Genomic DNA, 18991 nt, shown 5'->3' with positions numbered 1-18991 from the left:
AAGGAAGGAAGGAAGGAAGGAAGGAAGGAAGGAAGGAAGGAAGGAAGGAAGGAAGGAAGGAAGGAAGGAAGGAAGGAAGGAAGGAAGGAAGGAAGGAAGGAAGGAAGGAAGGAAGGAAAGAAGGAAGGAAGGAAGGAAGGAAGGAAGGAAGGAAGGAAGGAAGGAAGGAAGGAAGGAGGGGGATAATGTGATATGATGAATAGAGAATTTGTCTCAGAGCCAGGAAGATGTAGGCTTTAGTCCCACCTCTAACACACAAAGTGTCTATGTGACCCCCCCCCCCAGGAAAATTACTTAGCCACTCAGTGCCCTAGGCAACTCTCTAAACTATCATGTTCTAAGTAGCACAGAATGGGCTAACCTACATTGGTAGAGGGAATTTCCTCATTCAATATTTCCCTATACCCAGGAAATCCCAAGTCCAATACCTAATTCTTTGTATTCTAAGAAAATTTATTGAGAGGCATGTTAAGTGGTACTAGCACTGTGCTACCCCCATCAACAGTTTGTTATAAACTCCTAGAGAAAGAGAGTTGGTTCTGAATTTGCTTGTGGATAATATCTCACCTCCATGTTGGCACAGAATGCAGAAGAAACACCTTTTTACAATTCCAAAACATTGTGATATCTGGAAATTAATTTTTTTCTTTTTATCCAGATATCTGCTATTAAATACAAAATCCATTTCATGACCCATCTCCTTTATGAAACTCCCTTTGCAGAATCTAACCCAAAGTCATCATCTTTCCTTTTTCTGGTCTTTCCTTTTACTTTCTGGTCCTCTATTCATCACAGCCCTGACTTAGGAAATTAGTGTCATCTTGGTTATTAGGTCACTTATTTAGCCCTCTATTTCTTCATCCATAAAATACGGGGTGGGGGGGGAGGTTAGTCTCTGACTAGAAGATACCTGTGATCTCTCCAATCCTAATATTCTATGATCTGATAAGGGCAGGTTAATGTCTTATCTCACAGTGTGGAAGCTAGAACAAGACTAGATATTCTTAAGAAATATGGATGGCATTGGATGTGATAGGAAGGAATATGATGGATCATATAAAAGTGTTCCTAAAAGAATATTAATACTGTTACTTCCTAAGCAAATGAATCAGTCACCTTATCAGATATAATCCAAGATAAGTATGGAGCAAAATCTGTGAGCTACCCAAATAAGTCTGAATTACCTTTAGTGGAAGAAGCAGCTAAGGGACTCAGTGAAAAGAGTTCAGAGCCTGAAGTCAGGAAGACCTGAATTCAAATCCAGATGCAGATGCTCACAAGTTGTGGGACCCAAGGCAAATTTGTTAACCCCATTTGCCTCAGTTTCCTCATCTGTAAAATAAGCTAGAGAATAAAATGGCAAACCACTCCAGTATCTTTGCCAAGAAAACCCTATGAATGGCACTGGAGCCCTATAGTCCACAGGGTCACAAAGAGTCAAATCCAACTGAACAACAACCTCTAGTGGAAAGCTTCTCTTAAATTACTCAATTTATTTTCTCTCCTAGAGAAAAAGCTTCTTCAGGAAAAGAGTACTTCACCTGAATTTCTATTATGATTATTTCTCCCAGTGCTGCCTTCTGCTAAGACTATTTGGTACTTCAAATAAACCCAAAGTTCTCATCTCTATTTTCTGGTGAGGGACCATTGGCAATGTTAATGGAGCTAATGGCTTGCCCATTTTGTTTTAAAAGAGCATAGGATGAAATGATGGATTAAAAGACACACTAAGGTACAGACTTTATAGCATGATTTAAAGGACATTGGGAAGGCTCCCTTTCCTAAAAATATCTCCCCTCAGCTTATGTAAGTGAACTTCCATTAGAAATTCTTCCCCTTAGAAATGCATTCCTTTGGGTCTTCCTTCCCAAATCTTTTTCAATGCCAATATTTCTGAGAAGAGTGACACATTCAATTACCAACAGCTTAGTAGATATTAGAGTAGAGTAGAGCCCCAGAAACAAGAGGATTCAGTGTCTGAAAACCAGAGGAAACAGGAAGAGGAGACACTGCTCTGACAAACTGTGTACTTCACAATTTTGCAGAAGGCTCATCATGGATGGATGGAGTAGCTAGATGGTGAAGTGCCAAGACAGAGTGCCAGGCCTGGAGTCAGAAAGACTCCTCTTCCAGGGTTCAAATCTAGCCTCAGACACTTCCTAGTTGAGTAACCAGCCTGGGTAATTTCATCTTACCCTATTTGCCTCAGATCCCTCATCTATAAAGTGGGCTGGAGAAGGAAATGGAAAACCACTCCAGTATCCTTGCCAAGAAAACCTTAAATTTGGTCACCTAGTAAGATCAGATTGAAATGACTAAATTACAACAATATCATGGATGAACGGTTTCTTTTTTTTTAAACTCTTACCTTCTGTCTTGAAAGCAATACTATATATTGGTTCTGAGGCAGAAGAGTTGTAAGGGCTAAGTGATGGGGGTTAAATGACTTATCCAGGGTCACATAGCTAGTAGGAAGTACCTGGGGTCAGATTTGAACCCAAGATCTCTAGGCTTGCTCTCAATCCAATGAGCCACCTAACTGCCCCAGATGAACTGTTTCATGGACATTCTCCTCACAGTACTAACCTTACAGTTGAACCAAAAGACAAGAGTGAGATTTTCTTACGCTGGATGCTTTGAACTTCATCTTACCCCCTCAGACCTAGGAGTCTGAAAGGCTAACCTGGCTTTATGTGACAGTCTCTGGAGCCCCTGGAGTCACACTGGCTGAATAGGAGGAGAGTTTTCTTTTCCACTTTTTTTAGATTTAAGGGGGGAAAAGAGTAAAAAAAAAAGAGTCTATTGTTGGGATAAGACTAGTTGGAGAAAGGGGCAGGGAGAAGATAAGGTTGATGACTGGAGAAGTGGAAACAGAAAAAATGGGAAACAATTTTCCAAATACCAACTTGTTTCATGGGCAGCTGTTTTGGGGATGACTATTGGCTTCTCTCTCACACATTGCAGATTAGACCAAGTAATTAAGACTGACCCACCCATCCAGGAGGCTAGCTCTTTTCCCTCACTGAAGATTCCAATAATCACTCTCATTCTGTACGTGGTAACAGCACCACCTTCTATTGTAGCATTCCTTCACCCAGGAACTGAAAAGCATTTAATGTCAGTTCTCATCGGTGGCATGGAGTGTTCCATAAAACCAAGCACTCCTGCAAGAGTCATTTTGCCAGCCCCCCTCTCTAATCATCCTACAGTTTAGCAAAGCTTCTGATGGGTGTTAAAGCCACTGTGACCAAGGGAATAGTAGAAATCTACCAACAGCCCCTCTATTAAAAAAGCATTTATTAAGGCTTTACCATATGCCGCACACTGTGCCTAGTGAAGGGGGTTCACAGGAAGGCAAAAGCAGAAAGTGAGCCATGGGCAACCTCAGTTCTTATCTATGTCCAGAAAAGGATTATGGATTTCAAGCTTGAAGGGTCCTAGAGTCATCTGGTGTAACACTCTCAAAAACGGAAGCCCAGAGAAGATATGAGACCTGCCCAAAGCCACACAGGTAATGAGGGGTAGACTTGGAATGAGTTCCCAGAAAGTTCAAATCACTAGATAGGGAAGATTTGTCCTCTGAGGTCAAGTCTAAAATTGCACTTCTTTCCAGTTCCAATGCAGAAAGTAGCTAACTACCTCCACTGGAAACTCAGATATCCCCTTCTGTCTTGTACTATGCTTCCATAAACTACAAACACCAAAGGAGACCATCTGAGGACTTGCCTGATCCCTCAGAAATGACTGTCCTGAGAAAGCGCTTGGCATGGTCGAGACAGCCAGAGAACTGGGTGGGAAGGCAGTATGGTGTAGTGAGAGGAACACCAGCTCTGGTGTCAGTCAACATGCCTTCTTAAGAACTCTGATTCTTACAGACTGGCTGTGTGGTCAAGAACAGGTGACAGCAGCTCTCTTCCCTTCCATCTCCTCACCTGTGAAGTGGGTCTAATAACATTTGCACCGCCTTCCCTCCCCCCCCCCCCCAGGAAAGTACTTTGTAAAAGAAAGCTGTGTAGAAATGTCACCTATTGTTATTACCCCAATACCCTCGCCATCAGCTGCTCCCCCAACTTATTTACTCTACCTCCCAGCCACTTTTTTCTTTTCCTACTGAAACATACTAAAGCAAATAGCCATCATCTTCGCTCCACCGAACTGCTCTGAACCCTACCGAGTTGCTGCCAGGAGAAGGGTGCCAGGCTGCTTCCCACATTCCTCTTCGGGGATTCTGCCTCCCCTCCTTTCTTCTGCCCAGCCAAGAACACCCAGAGCAGCCCAGGAAAAGTTCCTCGGCTTACCTTAAAGAAGCTCCGGAGAAAATACATCACACTGAGCATTTTGGACGGCTTCAGGTCAGGAGCTGTCGGGCCCCTGGATGTTTCAAGGCCCCGGTAATTTCGTGGTCTTCTGCCCAGCCTTTCGTTCCATGCTTTCTTGTTGCTGTTTTGAATGGTCCTAGCCCAAGTGGAGCACGAGAGTCATGCCAGGAGCTTATGCTAAGGAGTTGCATAACAATTAGGGCTTATCTGCTGGGGCTCCACTGTACTGTACGCAGGCAAAGCAAACAGGTTTGTTCACAGTTTACTGGCCTCAGAGCCGTCTGAGTAGGCATGCCCGGAATGATGCCATGCCCAAGGAACTCATGCAGGGACTGCTGCTTGCGAGCCCTTCCGAAGTGGCTGCTTGGCTGGAGGATCTCCCGGGGAAAGCACATGTTCTCCTACATCCCAGCCTCTGATTTCTTGCCAGCCTTGAGCTCCTTAGCAAATGGGTGAGAGTCTCTTGTGTGGTTTTGCCGTGGGTACTGAATTCCCCGTCTCCCTTCCTCACCAACCCCCTCCTCACCCCTCGCGGAGCCCTGCCTTCTCATGTTTATTAAAAGCTGCAGCCTGTTCTTTGCTAGGGAATTCAGCACCCACCATTGAGGAAATGCAAATTAGGGAAGAGGGGAGGGGGTGGAAGTGACTATATTTACTATCCCCACCAGGATTCAGAGGAAATCAGACTGTGGCCTCCGGAAACCTATTTAGTAGTAAGGGATGTGAGAGAGGGAAGGGGATGTGAACCTGTCAGCATCATCTAGAAAATCGAGCTTTCTAACTCTGATTTAAACTTAATCCAATGGGGGCAGCTGTGTGGCTCAGTGGATTGAGAACCAAGTCCAGGGATGGAAAGTCCTGGGTTCTGTATGACCTCAGATACTTCCTAGCTGTGTGACCCTGGACAAGTCACTTAACCCCCATTACCTAGTCCTTACCACTCTTCTGCCTTGGAAGCAACACACAATATTGACTCTAAGACGTAAGGTAAGGGTTTAAAAAAATGAATCTAAGGTTAAGACCCTACCATGGGCAAAAACACCTCTTCCTATACCCATATCTGCATGCATATTTCTAGGATGCCTTAAATATGGTCTTATAACAGTCCTGTAATTCCACTCTGCATATGTACAACTATGCATTTATCCATATCATTGATTTTATATATTTATATATTCATTGATTTTATTATATTATATATTGTAATATATATCCTATTATATATTAATTAATATATTTATAAGAGAAGGAGAAAAAATTGGTTCTCCTCTCCCCTTCCCTCCAGCTAGCTAATCACAGAAAGTAAGGGGCAGACCATAGATAGAATTACAGAACACGAAAGAACCTGAGATAACATAAGTAATGAGGTCTTCACAGGTTAAATTGAGAGGGGAAAAAATTGCATACACCCTTATAAAGCTAGAGGAAACCAATGGGAAAAAATCCCAATAGAGTTGTAAAGGGAAGCTTGACATGACACCCAGGAGGACCAGTTTGTGGTCCCTGGCCTCCTCTACCAGAAGGCAACAGGTGGGGTAATCCATTCCTCAGTTCTCCTCCCCACATGTGCCATGGGCTCTTGCATCAGAGTTATTTACCCAAGGAAGAAATTTCATCCAGGAAAAAAAGCAGAAAAAAAACATCATGAGCCCTTGGTCCTCAAGGTATCAATTCCCATAGCCACATATATGTGTACCTCACTAGCAGGGTCCTCTAAATGTGTACATATTCTTCCTAAAGGCATCATATGTGTTTGTGAAAGGTATGCCCAGGTTTACAAGGAGGGCTGCCTTCTTACTGCATCATCTCAATAATATAGAGCACTTTAGGGTTGGCAAAGCACTTTACAAATATTGTCTCATTTTATCTTCAACGAACCTAGGAGATAGGTGCTTATATTATCTCCATTTTGCAGATGGGGAAACCAAAACAGAGGTTAAATGGTTTATCCAGGGTAACAGCTAGTAAATGTCTGAAGGCTGGATTTGCACTCAGATTTTCCTGACTCCACATCCAGTCCCCTCCCACCCTATCGCCTAGCTGCCTTTGCTTTGATCTAATTATACTTACTAAATGACTATTAAAGATAAGCCTACCAGCTGGTGCTCGTGAACAAGAATTTTTGGGAATATGAATCCATTGACCCTGGGAAGTCAACCTGTCGGAGAGTAGCCCCTGGAGGGAGGGCTATCTTCATACACAGATCCACGATCTCATTCAGGTAAATATTCTCTCCCATCCATCAACTGCCACGCATTTATTAAGCTCCTACTATATCCAGGCACTGTGCTAAGTTCTGGGGGCTACAAAGGCAAAAATCAAAATAGTCCTTGCCCTCGGGAAGTTTACACATATTCTTTGGAGGGAGACACAGTACTGGACTATCTCAAGAAATAATAAAAGCTCATATTTACACATCTATAATAATGATACAATACAAAGTACTTTTCTCAAAATTGCCTTGGTGGGGTAAATAGGACGTCCTTCTCTTTTACAGATCAGTAAACGAAGGCTTGGAAGAGATGAAGTCATTTGCCTGTCGTCTGTCCGGCAGGTAGTGAGAGGCAGGGCCAGAGAGAGCACTCAAATTTAGGTCATAAAGTCTAATGCTCTTTCACTAGACCCGGCTGCCCTTACACACCACACACTAGCTTCCTGTGTCACTTTTTAGGAATGTGAATGCAACGTTGTTAAGTGAGATCCCTGTCCTGGAAAAAAGCTCACTGGAAATACCAAGTGCCAGGCTGGGTGCTAAATAGCTGACTGGATCCTGACGGGCTGGAAGCAGGCCAGGGTATATTTAATCTCAACAGCCTTCCTGCATCCTCTGACCCAGAGCTAACTGCCAGCTCCAGGGGACCTCAGCCACTTGTGGTAAGGGGAGGGGGGAGGCTTCTAATCCTACAGGCCTGAAAGGAGTGGCCCACCAGGAGGCTCTGGGGAGGGTGTGGTAAGGCGAGGCAAGGGAGAAAACACTTGGGAAGAAAAATACACAAGATCATAAAAAGACGGGAAAATAATGAAGGAGGGCCAGTCTTGGGCATAAGCAGAGTCACCAGTAGTCCTATGGGGTATGATCTGAGAGACACTGGAAAAGATTCCTCCAAAGGCTGCCTCCCAGGCCACTGACTACTAGCCTGTCACTATAACTGAAACATAGATTTCAAAATATATTTTATTTCTAAATTGTTTCTTTGGTTCAACAATTTTTAAAGCATGCAAATGATAACCTATCAAGCCACTGTCCATCGTTAATATGACAATGTGGATTAATTTATAAGGATACAAGCTAGCCACATCCCCAGAGAAGAAATATGAATAAACTGCTTTGCAGAGGTGTGGGGTCCATAGGTTTGGAACATTCCATATATATTTCCAGGGTTCATTTTTTAAAATTTCTTGATCAGTTTTGCTCATTTAATTTTTTTCTTTTGTTCTTTATCCTCTAAAACAATTATTTGTTTTACGGGCACGGCTTGAGGAAAGGATACAAGAAAAAATGTAAGTGATAATAAAAACATCAATAGGATCTATTTTAAAAAATGAATATTAGGTAGAAATTGAAGTCAACAAGCATTATAAACTGTATTAATGAAGTGAATATCCACAAGGATGACACAGATCCATCTAAATTACAGCCCAAAATTCAGTACTTTCTGTTCTACTGGTCTACACTTGAAATGGGTAGTGAAAAAGGAAGGTATCTGTCACAGAGCTAATAAGGAAGGAATGGTCCAACCTAAGTTTCTTCTTTATCCCAACACCCTTCCCTGCCCTTTTTATTAGTTCTTTCTACTTCTCTATTTATTCTATTGTACTTTTTGTTCTTTTATCCCTTACTCCTCTATCAGTCCTGAAATCAGGTATTAATTATCTACTATGTACCCAATCCTGAAATGCTAAAAGACACCAGAGGATCATTAGTAATAGCTAAAATTTGTATAAAGCTTTAAGATTTTCAAAACATTTTGCCTGTTTTAATTAATTTGATCCTCATAATAACCCTATGTGATAGGTGTTATTATTATCCCCATTTTACAGTTGAAGAAATTGAGGCATGGAGGTTAAATGACAGTCACAGCCACAAAGCCAACAAGTGTCTGTTAGGATTTGAACTTGGGTCTTCCTGACCCCAGGATCTTCAGGAATTGTTTTATAGTTTATATTTCTTATCTCATTTAATATCCATAGCAACCTATCTCAAAGACAGGGTTATGGAAGTTCAGGGAGGTTACATAATAAGTGGTAGAAACATGACTCCATACTTGGAAGTCGGTGTTCCATCTATTATATTCCAGTTTACTTCTCCTTCTTTCTCCTCCTCCTCCTCCTCCTCTTTTCTTCTTCTTCTTCTTCTTCTTCTTCTTCTTCTTCTTCTTCTTCTTCTTCTTCTTCTTCTTCCTTTTTCTTCTTCTTTTCCTTCTCCTTCTCCTCCTCCTCTTCCTCTTTCTCCTCTTCCTTCTGCTCCTCTTTTTTTTCTTTCTTTTCTTCTTCCTCCTACTCCTCTTCTTTCTTTTCTTCCTTCTCTTTTTACAAATCCTTTCCTCAGTGGAACTGCTTGTTAGATTCAGGAGTGGGGAAGGGCAGAGAGGAAAGAGCAGAGGGAGGATCATGAATGATGTAACATGTAACCATTTTTCCATGGAAAAATATTCTAAATGAAAAGGGGAGGGGGACAATCCTTTCCTTCTGCCTCAGTATCAATTCTACCATAGAAGAGCAGTAAGAGCTAGGCAACTGGGATTGATTTGTCCAGAGTCACACAGCTAGGAAGATTCTGAGGCCAGATCACCCCAGTTAGCCTCTTAACTAACCTTCAGGAGCAAGTGGGGAGACAAATGAAATGCATGAATTTATTTGTTTACAGGACCTTAACATCCTAGACACCAGTGGGTTCTGTTCATTCATGTGATTTTATCAGCATGAGGAGCTCCCAATGAAGAAACTCAAATGCGAATTAGCAACAGCTCTGAGGAAATTTTCTCGGAGGCTGAGGGCTTAAGCGACTTGGAATCCCATGTAGTATGGATGTGGAAGAGGCAGGACTTCAGTCCAGTCTTCTCAATCTACCACATGATATGACTTCTCTATATTCATATGGGAATATACATGCATATATAGTACAAATATATGTATCTATTTCCCCATAATATGTACATGTATGTATATGTGTGTACACACATATGTGCACATATACAAAGTGTCCTAGAAGCCTAAGTTCAGTTGTAACTTTAAATTGCACTAAGACTTTTGGGACACAATGTGCATGTGCATTCCTTTTTTGAGCTGAACCTGTGATTCTCTTAGGTAGAGGATTTCAGATGAGTAATTCCCTTTACCAAGGCACATCTGCCCTTCCCTCTGTAATTTATAGTTTTAGAAAGTTGAAGGGGAAGCAAGGTATCCCAATGGATAGAGCACCAAGCCTAGAGTCAGGAGGACCTGAGTTCAAATCTAGATTCAGACACTTCTTTGCTATGTGTATCTGGGCAAGTCATTTAACTCCAATTGCCTGGCCCTTACTGCTCTTTTGCATTGGAATTGATAATACTGACTCTTAAGTTAAAAAAAAATTTAATAACAAAGAATTGATACTAAGGCAGAAAGTAAGAGTTTTAAAAATTAAAAAGAAATTAATACTAAGACAGAAGGTAAAGGTTTTAAATAAGAAAATAAAGGGGGGGGAGAAAGTTTTCTGGGGCACTGAAAGGTCAAAAAGTGATTCTTTGCCAGAGCAGGATCTTGAACTCTGGGTCTTCCAAACCTTCTACATCGTGTCTCTGTCTCTCTCTCTATCTATCTGTCTCTGTTTCTCTCCCTCTCTCCTTCTCCGTCTCTCTCTGTCTCTGTGTGTGTCTCTCTCCCCACACCATTCTTCTTTACAACCTGCATTAGCAATATAATAAAACATCCACTCAAATTTTAATAATCATAAAACTTCCATTTAAGTTTGACTCAGATGCCTCCTGATGGCACAGGGCTGCCCCTGGATTCTCAAAGGCTTTGAGGCTGCAAAACACAAGTTTGGTCAGGTCCTACCTGCCAAGCTGGAAAAGCTTCACGCACAGGCCCAGTGATGGACTCCCTGTCATTCAAGGACCAGCCTGGCTAAGTTTGGAGAGGCTCGTTGTCCAAACTGGCTCTAACTCTAGCCTCAGATACTCAGATACTAGCTGTGTGACCCTAAGCAAGTCAATTAACCCCAGATGCCTAGCTCTTGCCAGAACTGGTACTAAGACAGGAAGTAAAGGTTGGAAAAAAAAGACTAACTCCAAGATGATGGATTTGGAGTCAACAGGGACCCATGGGGACCTTGTACTACCATCTTGGGGAGACAATGGAAGGAGAGTCTCCAGACAGATTTAATCATAGATTGCTAAATCACTGAAGTAACCGAGTATTGGCATAATCTGTGGTTATGATAAGTTGCTAAATTGTGAAAGAAGAAGACAGAAGAATAACAAATGAACTCATAAAGTTCAGATCAGGTGGTCCAGGCAGCAATTGCAAAAGAAATGGAGGGAGAAGTGGCTATGAGTTGTAGTAGCTGGAGATGCTGAAGAGAATTTGATGTTCAGAGAGGATCTGGATAAGGTTGAAGATATGTTCCTTGATCATGACAAGACAGGACTCTATCTCGTCTATCTAATTATTGATTGGCCATTTGTACCTTCATTCCCCCACTCTTGAAGCAAGGGAGTGTCTCTTTCCTCATTCTCTGTCATTTCCTGTATCCAAATCATCAGTTGCAAAGTCCTGCCTATTTTACCTTTGAGCATCTCTCAAATATGATCCCCTTCTCTCCTCTCACTGCCACTACCCTTATGTAAGCCCTCATCTCTTACTTGGACCTTCTGGTTGATCTCCTCATCTCAAGTCTCTTCCTACTCAGCTGATGACTTGATATTCCTTAGGCACCTCTCCTTCCCATGTCAAACTCTTATTTAACAAACTCCAGGGCTCCCCTATTGCCTCTAGGATTGCGTAAAAATTTCCCTGTTTAGCTTTTAAAGTCTTCATATCCAACCCAGGCCTACCTTTCCAGATTTCTCACAATGCACCCTTCTCTAGCTACTCTATGATCCAGGGATACTGGCTTCCTTGATGTTCCTCAAATAAGATAACCAATTTCCAGGTTCTATCCTTTCTTTTATATTTTTATTTTTAAAAAACCCTTACCTTTCATCTTAAAATCAATACTGTATATTGGTTCCAACAGAAGAGTGGTAAAGGCTAGGCAATGGGGGTCAAGTGACTTGTCCAGGGTCACACTGCTAGGAAGTGTCTGAGGTCATATTTGAACCCAAGATCTCCTGCCTCTAGTCCTAGCTCTCAATCCACTGAGTCACCCAGCTACTCCACCCCACTTCCATCCACTTTCAAGGGCAGTCCTCCATACCTAGAATGCTTTCCCTCCATCTCTTTAAGTCACAGTTAAAATCTCGTCTTCTGCAAGAAATATTTTTTTAACCTTTTACTTTCTGTCTTAGAACCTAGACTAAATATGGATTCCAAGGCAGAAGAGTGATAATGACTAGGCTATTGTCTTGCCCAGGGACACAGAGCTAGTAAGTGACCACGGTCAAATTTGAACCCAGGACCTCCTATCTCCAGGCCTGGTGCTCTATCTACTGTGCTACATAGCTGCCCCTGCAAGAAGTCTTTCTGGATTTCCCTTCATATTAATACCTTTCCTCTCAGACTGTCTCTCACCTATCCTGTCTATATCTTATTTATAGCTAATTGTTTCCATATTTCCCCCCTTTAGACCAGGGCTCCTTGAGAGCAGGGAATGCTATTATTTCCCCTCTTTCTTTGTACTTCATCACTTAGCACTGTGCCTGGCTCATAGCAGGCCATTCAAAATACCTGTTGACTTGACTCACATCACTAGGCACTAGGCTTGTGGCTAGCCTGAGGGCAAGTTTCTGTTTAGGTTGTTACTCTGAAGGAAGGGTACAAGAAATATGGGCAGGGGTGTGTCAGCCCATTCAGGCTCCAGAGACCAGATTGTTTAATTTTCAGTGAGCATTTATGCCTTGGAAATCAGCAACCACTGCAAAAGAGTGGAGAAAATGCTAATAATATAGATTAAACTTAAAAATGTGTCTGCATACATCTCTTCCCTCCAGAGAGTCAATGGTTAAAACATTTTACCAGTGCTCTCCTGGGAGTGCTAGGGCAAGTTAAAGTGATCGGACTTGTGTTCCAAAGGCCAGTACTTGAAACCCCCAGATTCTAGGGGAAAGACCACATGGGGCAGGGTGTCTGAAGAAACAACTTTAATGGCTAGGATGCTAGCCTTTCTTCCTTCCTGCTCCCCAAATCTGCCATAGATATTAGAATCAGGACCATTCTCTCAGGTGGGTTCTAAAGAGAATAGTTTTAGAACTGGAAAGAACTGTAATGATCATTTAGAATCCAAATTCTCCATTTTCTAGAAAACTGAAGATTCCAGAAGTTAAATGACTTGCCCAAGGCCACACAGGAAATCAGAGACCAAATAGAGATTTGAACAGAGTTCTTTTTGGCAATCCCTTACTCTTGCTGCGGTACCAGGAGCTATATTCACCCTGCCTAACCTTGCCAACTTCTCCCTGTGTCCTGCCAGATTCCTTCTAGTCTTTAAATAAGTAACCTCCTTACTCTGATCACATTCCAGTGGTTTTAAGTCTGGGCTGAGTCATAATCCAGTCTTATTTTGAACTGAAAAAGAAAAAAAAAAAACAGCCCACAAAGGAACTTGAGACCAAAAGGGTGATCCTGATTTCCATAATATCTGGTTTGGCTGAATGACCCTCAGAAGTGGTGCTGGGTAGCTTTCCCTCTGGGGACCCAGGCACATGCTTCCCTCAACCTGAAATCCCTTCACTTCACTTCATGTTTTCACCTGAAAACCATTCAGACAGTCCCTGGTAGCTGAGCAACCAACATAAATATCTCCTGGCCCAAGCCAGGGCCCAGGGGAGACAGTCCAAGGCACCACCAGCTTAAATCCTTAAGCAGAGCACTTACGTCCTTCCCAGTGGCATAAGTAGGAAGACCAGCTGAATGTCCACAGGGGCAAGAAACAAGGAAATTGGAATGGCCCAAATAGTGTCCAAACATAAAGATATTCTAAGAGGGGAACAATAATAAAATCAATTGACTTGGTCTTCAGGATTACTAGGGACCAGGCAATGGACATGTACTAATGATAGCTGGTATTTACATATTGCTTCAAGGTTTACAAGACACTTGGTAAATATCATCTCATTTGAGCCTCACAACAACCCTGGGAGGGTACCAGAGGTGTCATTATCCCCACTTTGTGGATGAGGAAACTGAGGTATGGAGTGATTAAGTAATTTGCCTATGGGCATATGCCTTGTAAGTACTGGAGATGGGATTTGAATTGAGGTCTCCTTGACTCCACTTTCGCTCTTCTTCTGCCCTAGTCTCTGGGTGGTCTTTGGTTAGAGGATAAGATATGGAGTCAAGAAGGCTTCACTTCAAATCTTCCATTAAATACTTGCTAGCTGTGACACCATGGATGAGTGATTTAACCTTCCTCAGCCTCAGTTTCTTCATAATAATGGTTCCTCCATCATATAGTTGTGAGCAAAAATGAGATATAGTACTTTGCAGACCTTGAAGTCCTATCCAAATGTCTACTAATATAACTGGTCATTGAAAGTGATTTATTAATAAGTCCTACATAAATAATAGATATGAGGTATGTGTGTTTTCTCTGACAAAATGTCCGAACAATTCCTCAAAGCTCTCTTAGAGATAATAATTCATTTTTGTTTAATATTCAACTAAAGGATGTCCCTCTATAGTCCCCTGACCTATTGAGTTCCATTGTGGACTCCAGCAATTTCAGCCACAACTAGCAGGGAAAGCTTCTCCAGTTTTAGGGAAGAGGTTTTCTTATCCCTTCTTGCCCTTTGCTTGGCTCTTCCCAGGGCACAGGGATCTGCATCTCCTTCCACAAAGACAGATGGAAGTGAGGAAGGGAGTAAAGCATTAGTGGGAGAAAGAAAGATAAACACCACCTCCCTCCTTCCCAAGTGTACCTAAGGACAAATAAGCAACTGAATTAAAGGAGAATGTTGGGGGTGAGGGAATAGTTTATACCAGTAATTCTCAAAGTATGTTCTAGGGATTCCAAACCCTTTCTAGGGAGTTCATGGGGTCAAAACTATTTTCATAATAATATTAAGATACTTTAATTCTATATTAATATAGATAATATAGATAATAATAATAAAGATACTTTAATTCTAACAGAATGAATATATAAAGCTATCATTCATATAAACAAAAGCCCTTTCAATCAGGGACCCTCAATAGTATTTTAAAAATATTTTTGTTTTTTCCAATTACATGTAAAATCAATTTTTAACATTAAAGATGTTTTCATTTAATTTTTAATTTAAAAATTTTTAACTTGAGTTCCAGAAATTCTCTCCTATCTCTCCAATCCACAATACTTTTTAATAGTGAAAAGGGAGACCAAAAATTCAGAACTTGTAATTGATCCTTCTTTGGGCTTTTAATTTTCCAAAGCACCTTCACATCTATTATCTCATTTAAGTCTAGAAATAAGCTAGCCATGTAAAGAGAGAAATCAGGTCTTGCCCTTTTGACAGATGCCAGTGAACCTCAGAGAAGTCAAGTCCAAGGTCACAAGGTAAGGCAGTTCCAGGGCCAAGAATACCTTTGAATACCAGCTCAAGGCTCTCTCTCCATGCTGCAACTCTTGGATTTTCTTCCCAACCCGCCTGGGAGCTAACTTCTTGAAATGCTCATCTGCTGGACTTGGAATGAATTTCTGGCCTGGAACCCAGACCAGTGAGCTTCAGGTTGCAAGCCCATAGATCATGTGAGGCATGCACACAGTTTCTGCCTCCCACTTGTCTATATTGGTGGACCTATTGACTTTAGCGGGCTGCCAAGCTCTTCCTGGATCAAACGCTGGAGAGTGAATAACCTAGCTCCTTTCCAACTTTCAGAAAGGATTAGTTTTCCTTGGAACAGAGTTCTCAGTGGATCTCTGGCCAGCAATCACCTTTCTGCCCAATTCTCCCATGGAAGCAGGCATCAAATCACAGTTGTTCTATGTGGGTCTGAGCCATTTCCATTTCCTTTTTACCTGGAAAACTAGCCCCCCCCCCAAAGAAAGGGTAAACTTGGAGTCAGGCAGAGCTGAGTTCAAATCCTGCATAAGACACTTTCTAACTGTGACCTGGGCAATTCACTTAACCTTGATCAGTCTCATTTTCCTCCCATGTAAAATGGAGATAATAACAGCACTTAGCTACAAGGGTTATTGGTGAGGATCAAATGAAATAATATATGTAAAGTGCTTTATAAATCTTAAAAGTAGCATGAAAATGTTAGTTTTTGTTGTTAATATTATTATAATATGAGTCAGGAGACCTAGGTTCAAATTCCTTTCCCCATATAATAGCTACTGTGGTCATGTTTAAGTCACTTAATCTCAGTAAGTCTCAATTTCCTCATTTATGAAACAGCTATGATGATCATTTTAAAGGCATAAGTATTAAAACTACCTCAGAGAGTTATAAGAAAAGCTCTATTTAAATCTGTCAGAGGCATAGCAATGTGAGTCATTGTTATGATGACAATGATGATGCCTATACAAGACTGACAGTGTGTCTAAAGTCTCAACTCTATGTACAGCACACATTTGATCATCAGACATTTCCTCCTTTTTCTCAATAGTCTTTTCCTTAATAAATACTGTTCTAGAGAGGGAGGGAGGAGATCTAAAGGAACTATGTGCTATTTCTTTGTAATTGCGGGGATAGAACCAGTGTAAGCCTTAAAAATATAACTGTTTAGACTGGGGGTATCGAACACACTGACCATGATAGTCCCTAATGTAACTGGTAAATATTTACCAAAACAAATAAAAATCCAATAGAATATAGACAGTGTTAAGATATGGGTTTTTTAAAAGCCAATCTGCAACTAGTAAGGATTCTTATGGATGGTTTAGTGATGCTCATTTCTACTTGAGTTTCACCACTGGTCTAGACCATGACGTCCCCTTTTCAGCCTCTGACATCTAGGTCTAATCCCAGTGGGGGCACAATAGGGTGACAGGCATGCAGAGCCAGGGAAGAGAAACTGGAAAGCCAATAAGAGTTTACTGAGCACCTCTGATGTGACAAACCCTAGATATACTATATTAAGTCTTGTAGGGGAATGCAAAGGAGAGAAAAGACTGTCCCTAATTTCAGAAAGTGTCCTCATCTAAGAAATGCATCAGGAAAAGCCCTGTGCTAATATAAATATGATGTGTATGCTCCTATATCAACCCATCAGGTGGCTCAGTTTGGGATCACGAGTTAAAACCATAGGATGACACATCATAGGACTTGGGACAGAAAGGAACCATCTAAGCAAACAGTCTGATTTGGCAGGTGAGTGAAAGAGGACCTAGAAAAGGAAAACAACTTACCCAACTTCACACAGATAGTCCCTCCAAACTGTACCAGAAACTCAAACTAGGAAAACTTTGGGGTCTGAACTCATAGGGAGATTCCTATGTTTGTATATTCTCAGATTCCTGAGAGAGTAGCACTGATGGTGGCAGGGAGATTCCAGAATAGCAGGTGGCAAGTGGAACAGAGCCAGCACACATAAAAGACTAGTTAGAGGGAAAAGGTGAGAAGCAAGACAAATCCTGCTCATCTTCCTCCAGGAAGCTGCTCGTGTTTTTAACCCTTCCCTTTTAGCATCAGTACTGCATATTGGTTCCAAGGTAGAAGAGTGGTAAGGACGAGGCAGTGGGGGCTGTGATTTACCCAGGACCTTACAGCTAAGAAGGGTCTGAGGTCAAATTTGAATTCAGGACCTTCTGTCTGTAGGCCTGACTCTCAATCAGCTGAGCCATTTAGCCACCTCTTTCCTCCAGTATGTTCTGATACTATGACTCCCTCACTTTACTCCCCTTAAAAAAAAAAAGGAGTATCTCCTTTTGGGATATTTTGTGGCACTCATCAGTCCCACAAAATTTAGAGCTTGATTCTCTTCTGTTTTGGCAGAGGGAAAGGAAGGGAATAAGCTATTAATACCTACTATGTACCAGGTACTGTGCAAAGTGCTTTACAAATATTTTCTCACTTAATCCTTACTCTAGTGCCTGTTGGTCCATTTAGGTAACAGTAGATAGAGTGCTAGTCAGTGTCAGGAAAACTCATTCCCCCAAATTTAGATACAGTCTCAGGCACTTACCAGCTGTGTGACCCTGTTTGCCTCAGTTTCCTCAACTGCAAAATGAGTTGGAGAAGGAAATTGAACCTCCCCCCCCCAGTGTCTTCACCAAAAAAACCCAAATGGGGTCACAAAGAGTATACACAACTGAAAAAAATAAACTAGTGCACAGTATCATAGCAAGCACTTAGTAAATGCCTGTCAACTGAAAGATTATTGTACATTCTGTTAGTTCCATAACTTAATTACCTTTCCAATAGAATGTCACCTCCTTGAGGGTAGGAACTGATTTATCATTTTGTCTTTGAATCTTTAGTACCTATTATAGTGCCTATGCTTACTGAATTGAAGCATCCTTCCAACTATATTATAAACTCCCTGGAGACCTAATCTTGCATTATATAGTATTTCACTTAAACTAATGCTCAGTAGAACTAATTTCTCCCAAATCTACTTACAGGACTTGCCTTAAAGCCAACTAGACTGAGCAAAGAGAATTTGGGGAGTCTCCAGAAGTCTCCTGACACCATCTCTATGTTAATAATCATTCACAAGGGAATAAAAATGACTTTGTTCTCAAAGAGTTGAGACAAGATTTTTGTTATGATTATCACCCCTTCTCTAGGATTTAGTAGTGCTAGAAGGAACATTAGAGTCAATCATTCAATCCAACCCCTGTACTTACAGGGGACATAAGTGATATACCTGGAATTACATAGACAAGAAGTAGAAGAGTCAAATTCAAGTCCAGCTTTTCTGACACCATATCCAGTGCTTTTTCAATAATAGTAAGCTACCTCACAGGATTATTGAGAAATAAATAAACTACAGAATATGAAAGATACTACTAGTCAACTAATAAATATTTATTAAGCATCTTCTATGTATCAGGCTTTGTGCTTAGCAGTGGAGATACAAAAAGAGACAAAAGACCGTCCCTGTCCTCAAAAGTTTGGGGTCTAGTAGAGAAGACAACAAGTAAACAAATATGAACAATCAATATACAGAATAAATAGGAATATACATATATATCTAGGAAATATTTATAGGAATATATGTATTATTATTACATGCATTACATTATATGTATTATATACATATAATAACATGTGTGTATATATGTATGTGGAGAGTAAGGAAATATTTACAGAAAAATATATGTGTATATATACATGGGAAATAGTTATAGGAATATATATATGTGTATGTATATATAGGAAATATATATAAGAAATAATTAATAGAGGGAAGGCATTATAATTAAGAGGAACTGAGAAAGGCATCCAATAAAAGATAGGATTTTAGTTGGGATTTTTTAAAATCTCCTTTTATAGAAACAGAACCAGGAGAACATTATACTCAGAGATTGATATACTGTGGTACAATGAAATGTAATGAACTTCTCCATTAGTGGCAATGCAGTGATCCTGAACAAGTAAGAGGGA

The 18991-nt window shown here is 41.0% G+C and overlaps 1 protein-coding gene across 7 annotated transcripts in view; it reads right to left on the bottom strand.

Annotated features, from left to right (window-relative positions):
- ARHGEF4 (Rho guanine nucleotide exchange factor 4) overlaps positions 1-18991 on the bottom strand; it is a 518865-nt gene that overhangs the window by 407136 nt on the left and 92738 nt on the right. Inside the window, exon 1 of one of the 7 annotated variants that reach the window (XM_056793686.1) lies at positions 4299-4915. The exons of 5 other annotated variants lie outside the window; for them this stretch is intronic. In XM_056793686.1, the coding sequence (XP_056649664.1) occupies positions 4299-4337 (39 nt within the window). In that variant the 5' untranslated portion in view covers positions 4338-4915. Of the gene's footprint in view, positions 1-4298; positions 4916-18991 lie in introns of those variants that run through there. One more of the 7 variants, XM_056793689.1, reaches the window with a different exon arrangement.

The sequence above is a fragment of the Monodelphis domestica genome, chromosome 4, assembly GCF_027887165.1.
Source record: "Monodelphis domestica isolate mMonDom1 chromosome 4, mMonDom1.pri, whole genome shotgun sequence".
Lineage (NCBI taxonomy): Eukaryota > Metazoa > Chordata > Mammalia > Didelphimorphia > Didelphidae > Monodelphis > Monodelphis domestica.
This window is presented reverse-complemented; position numbering and strand designations above follow the sequence as displayed.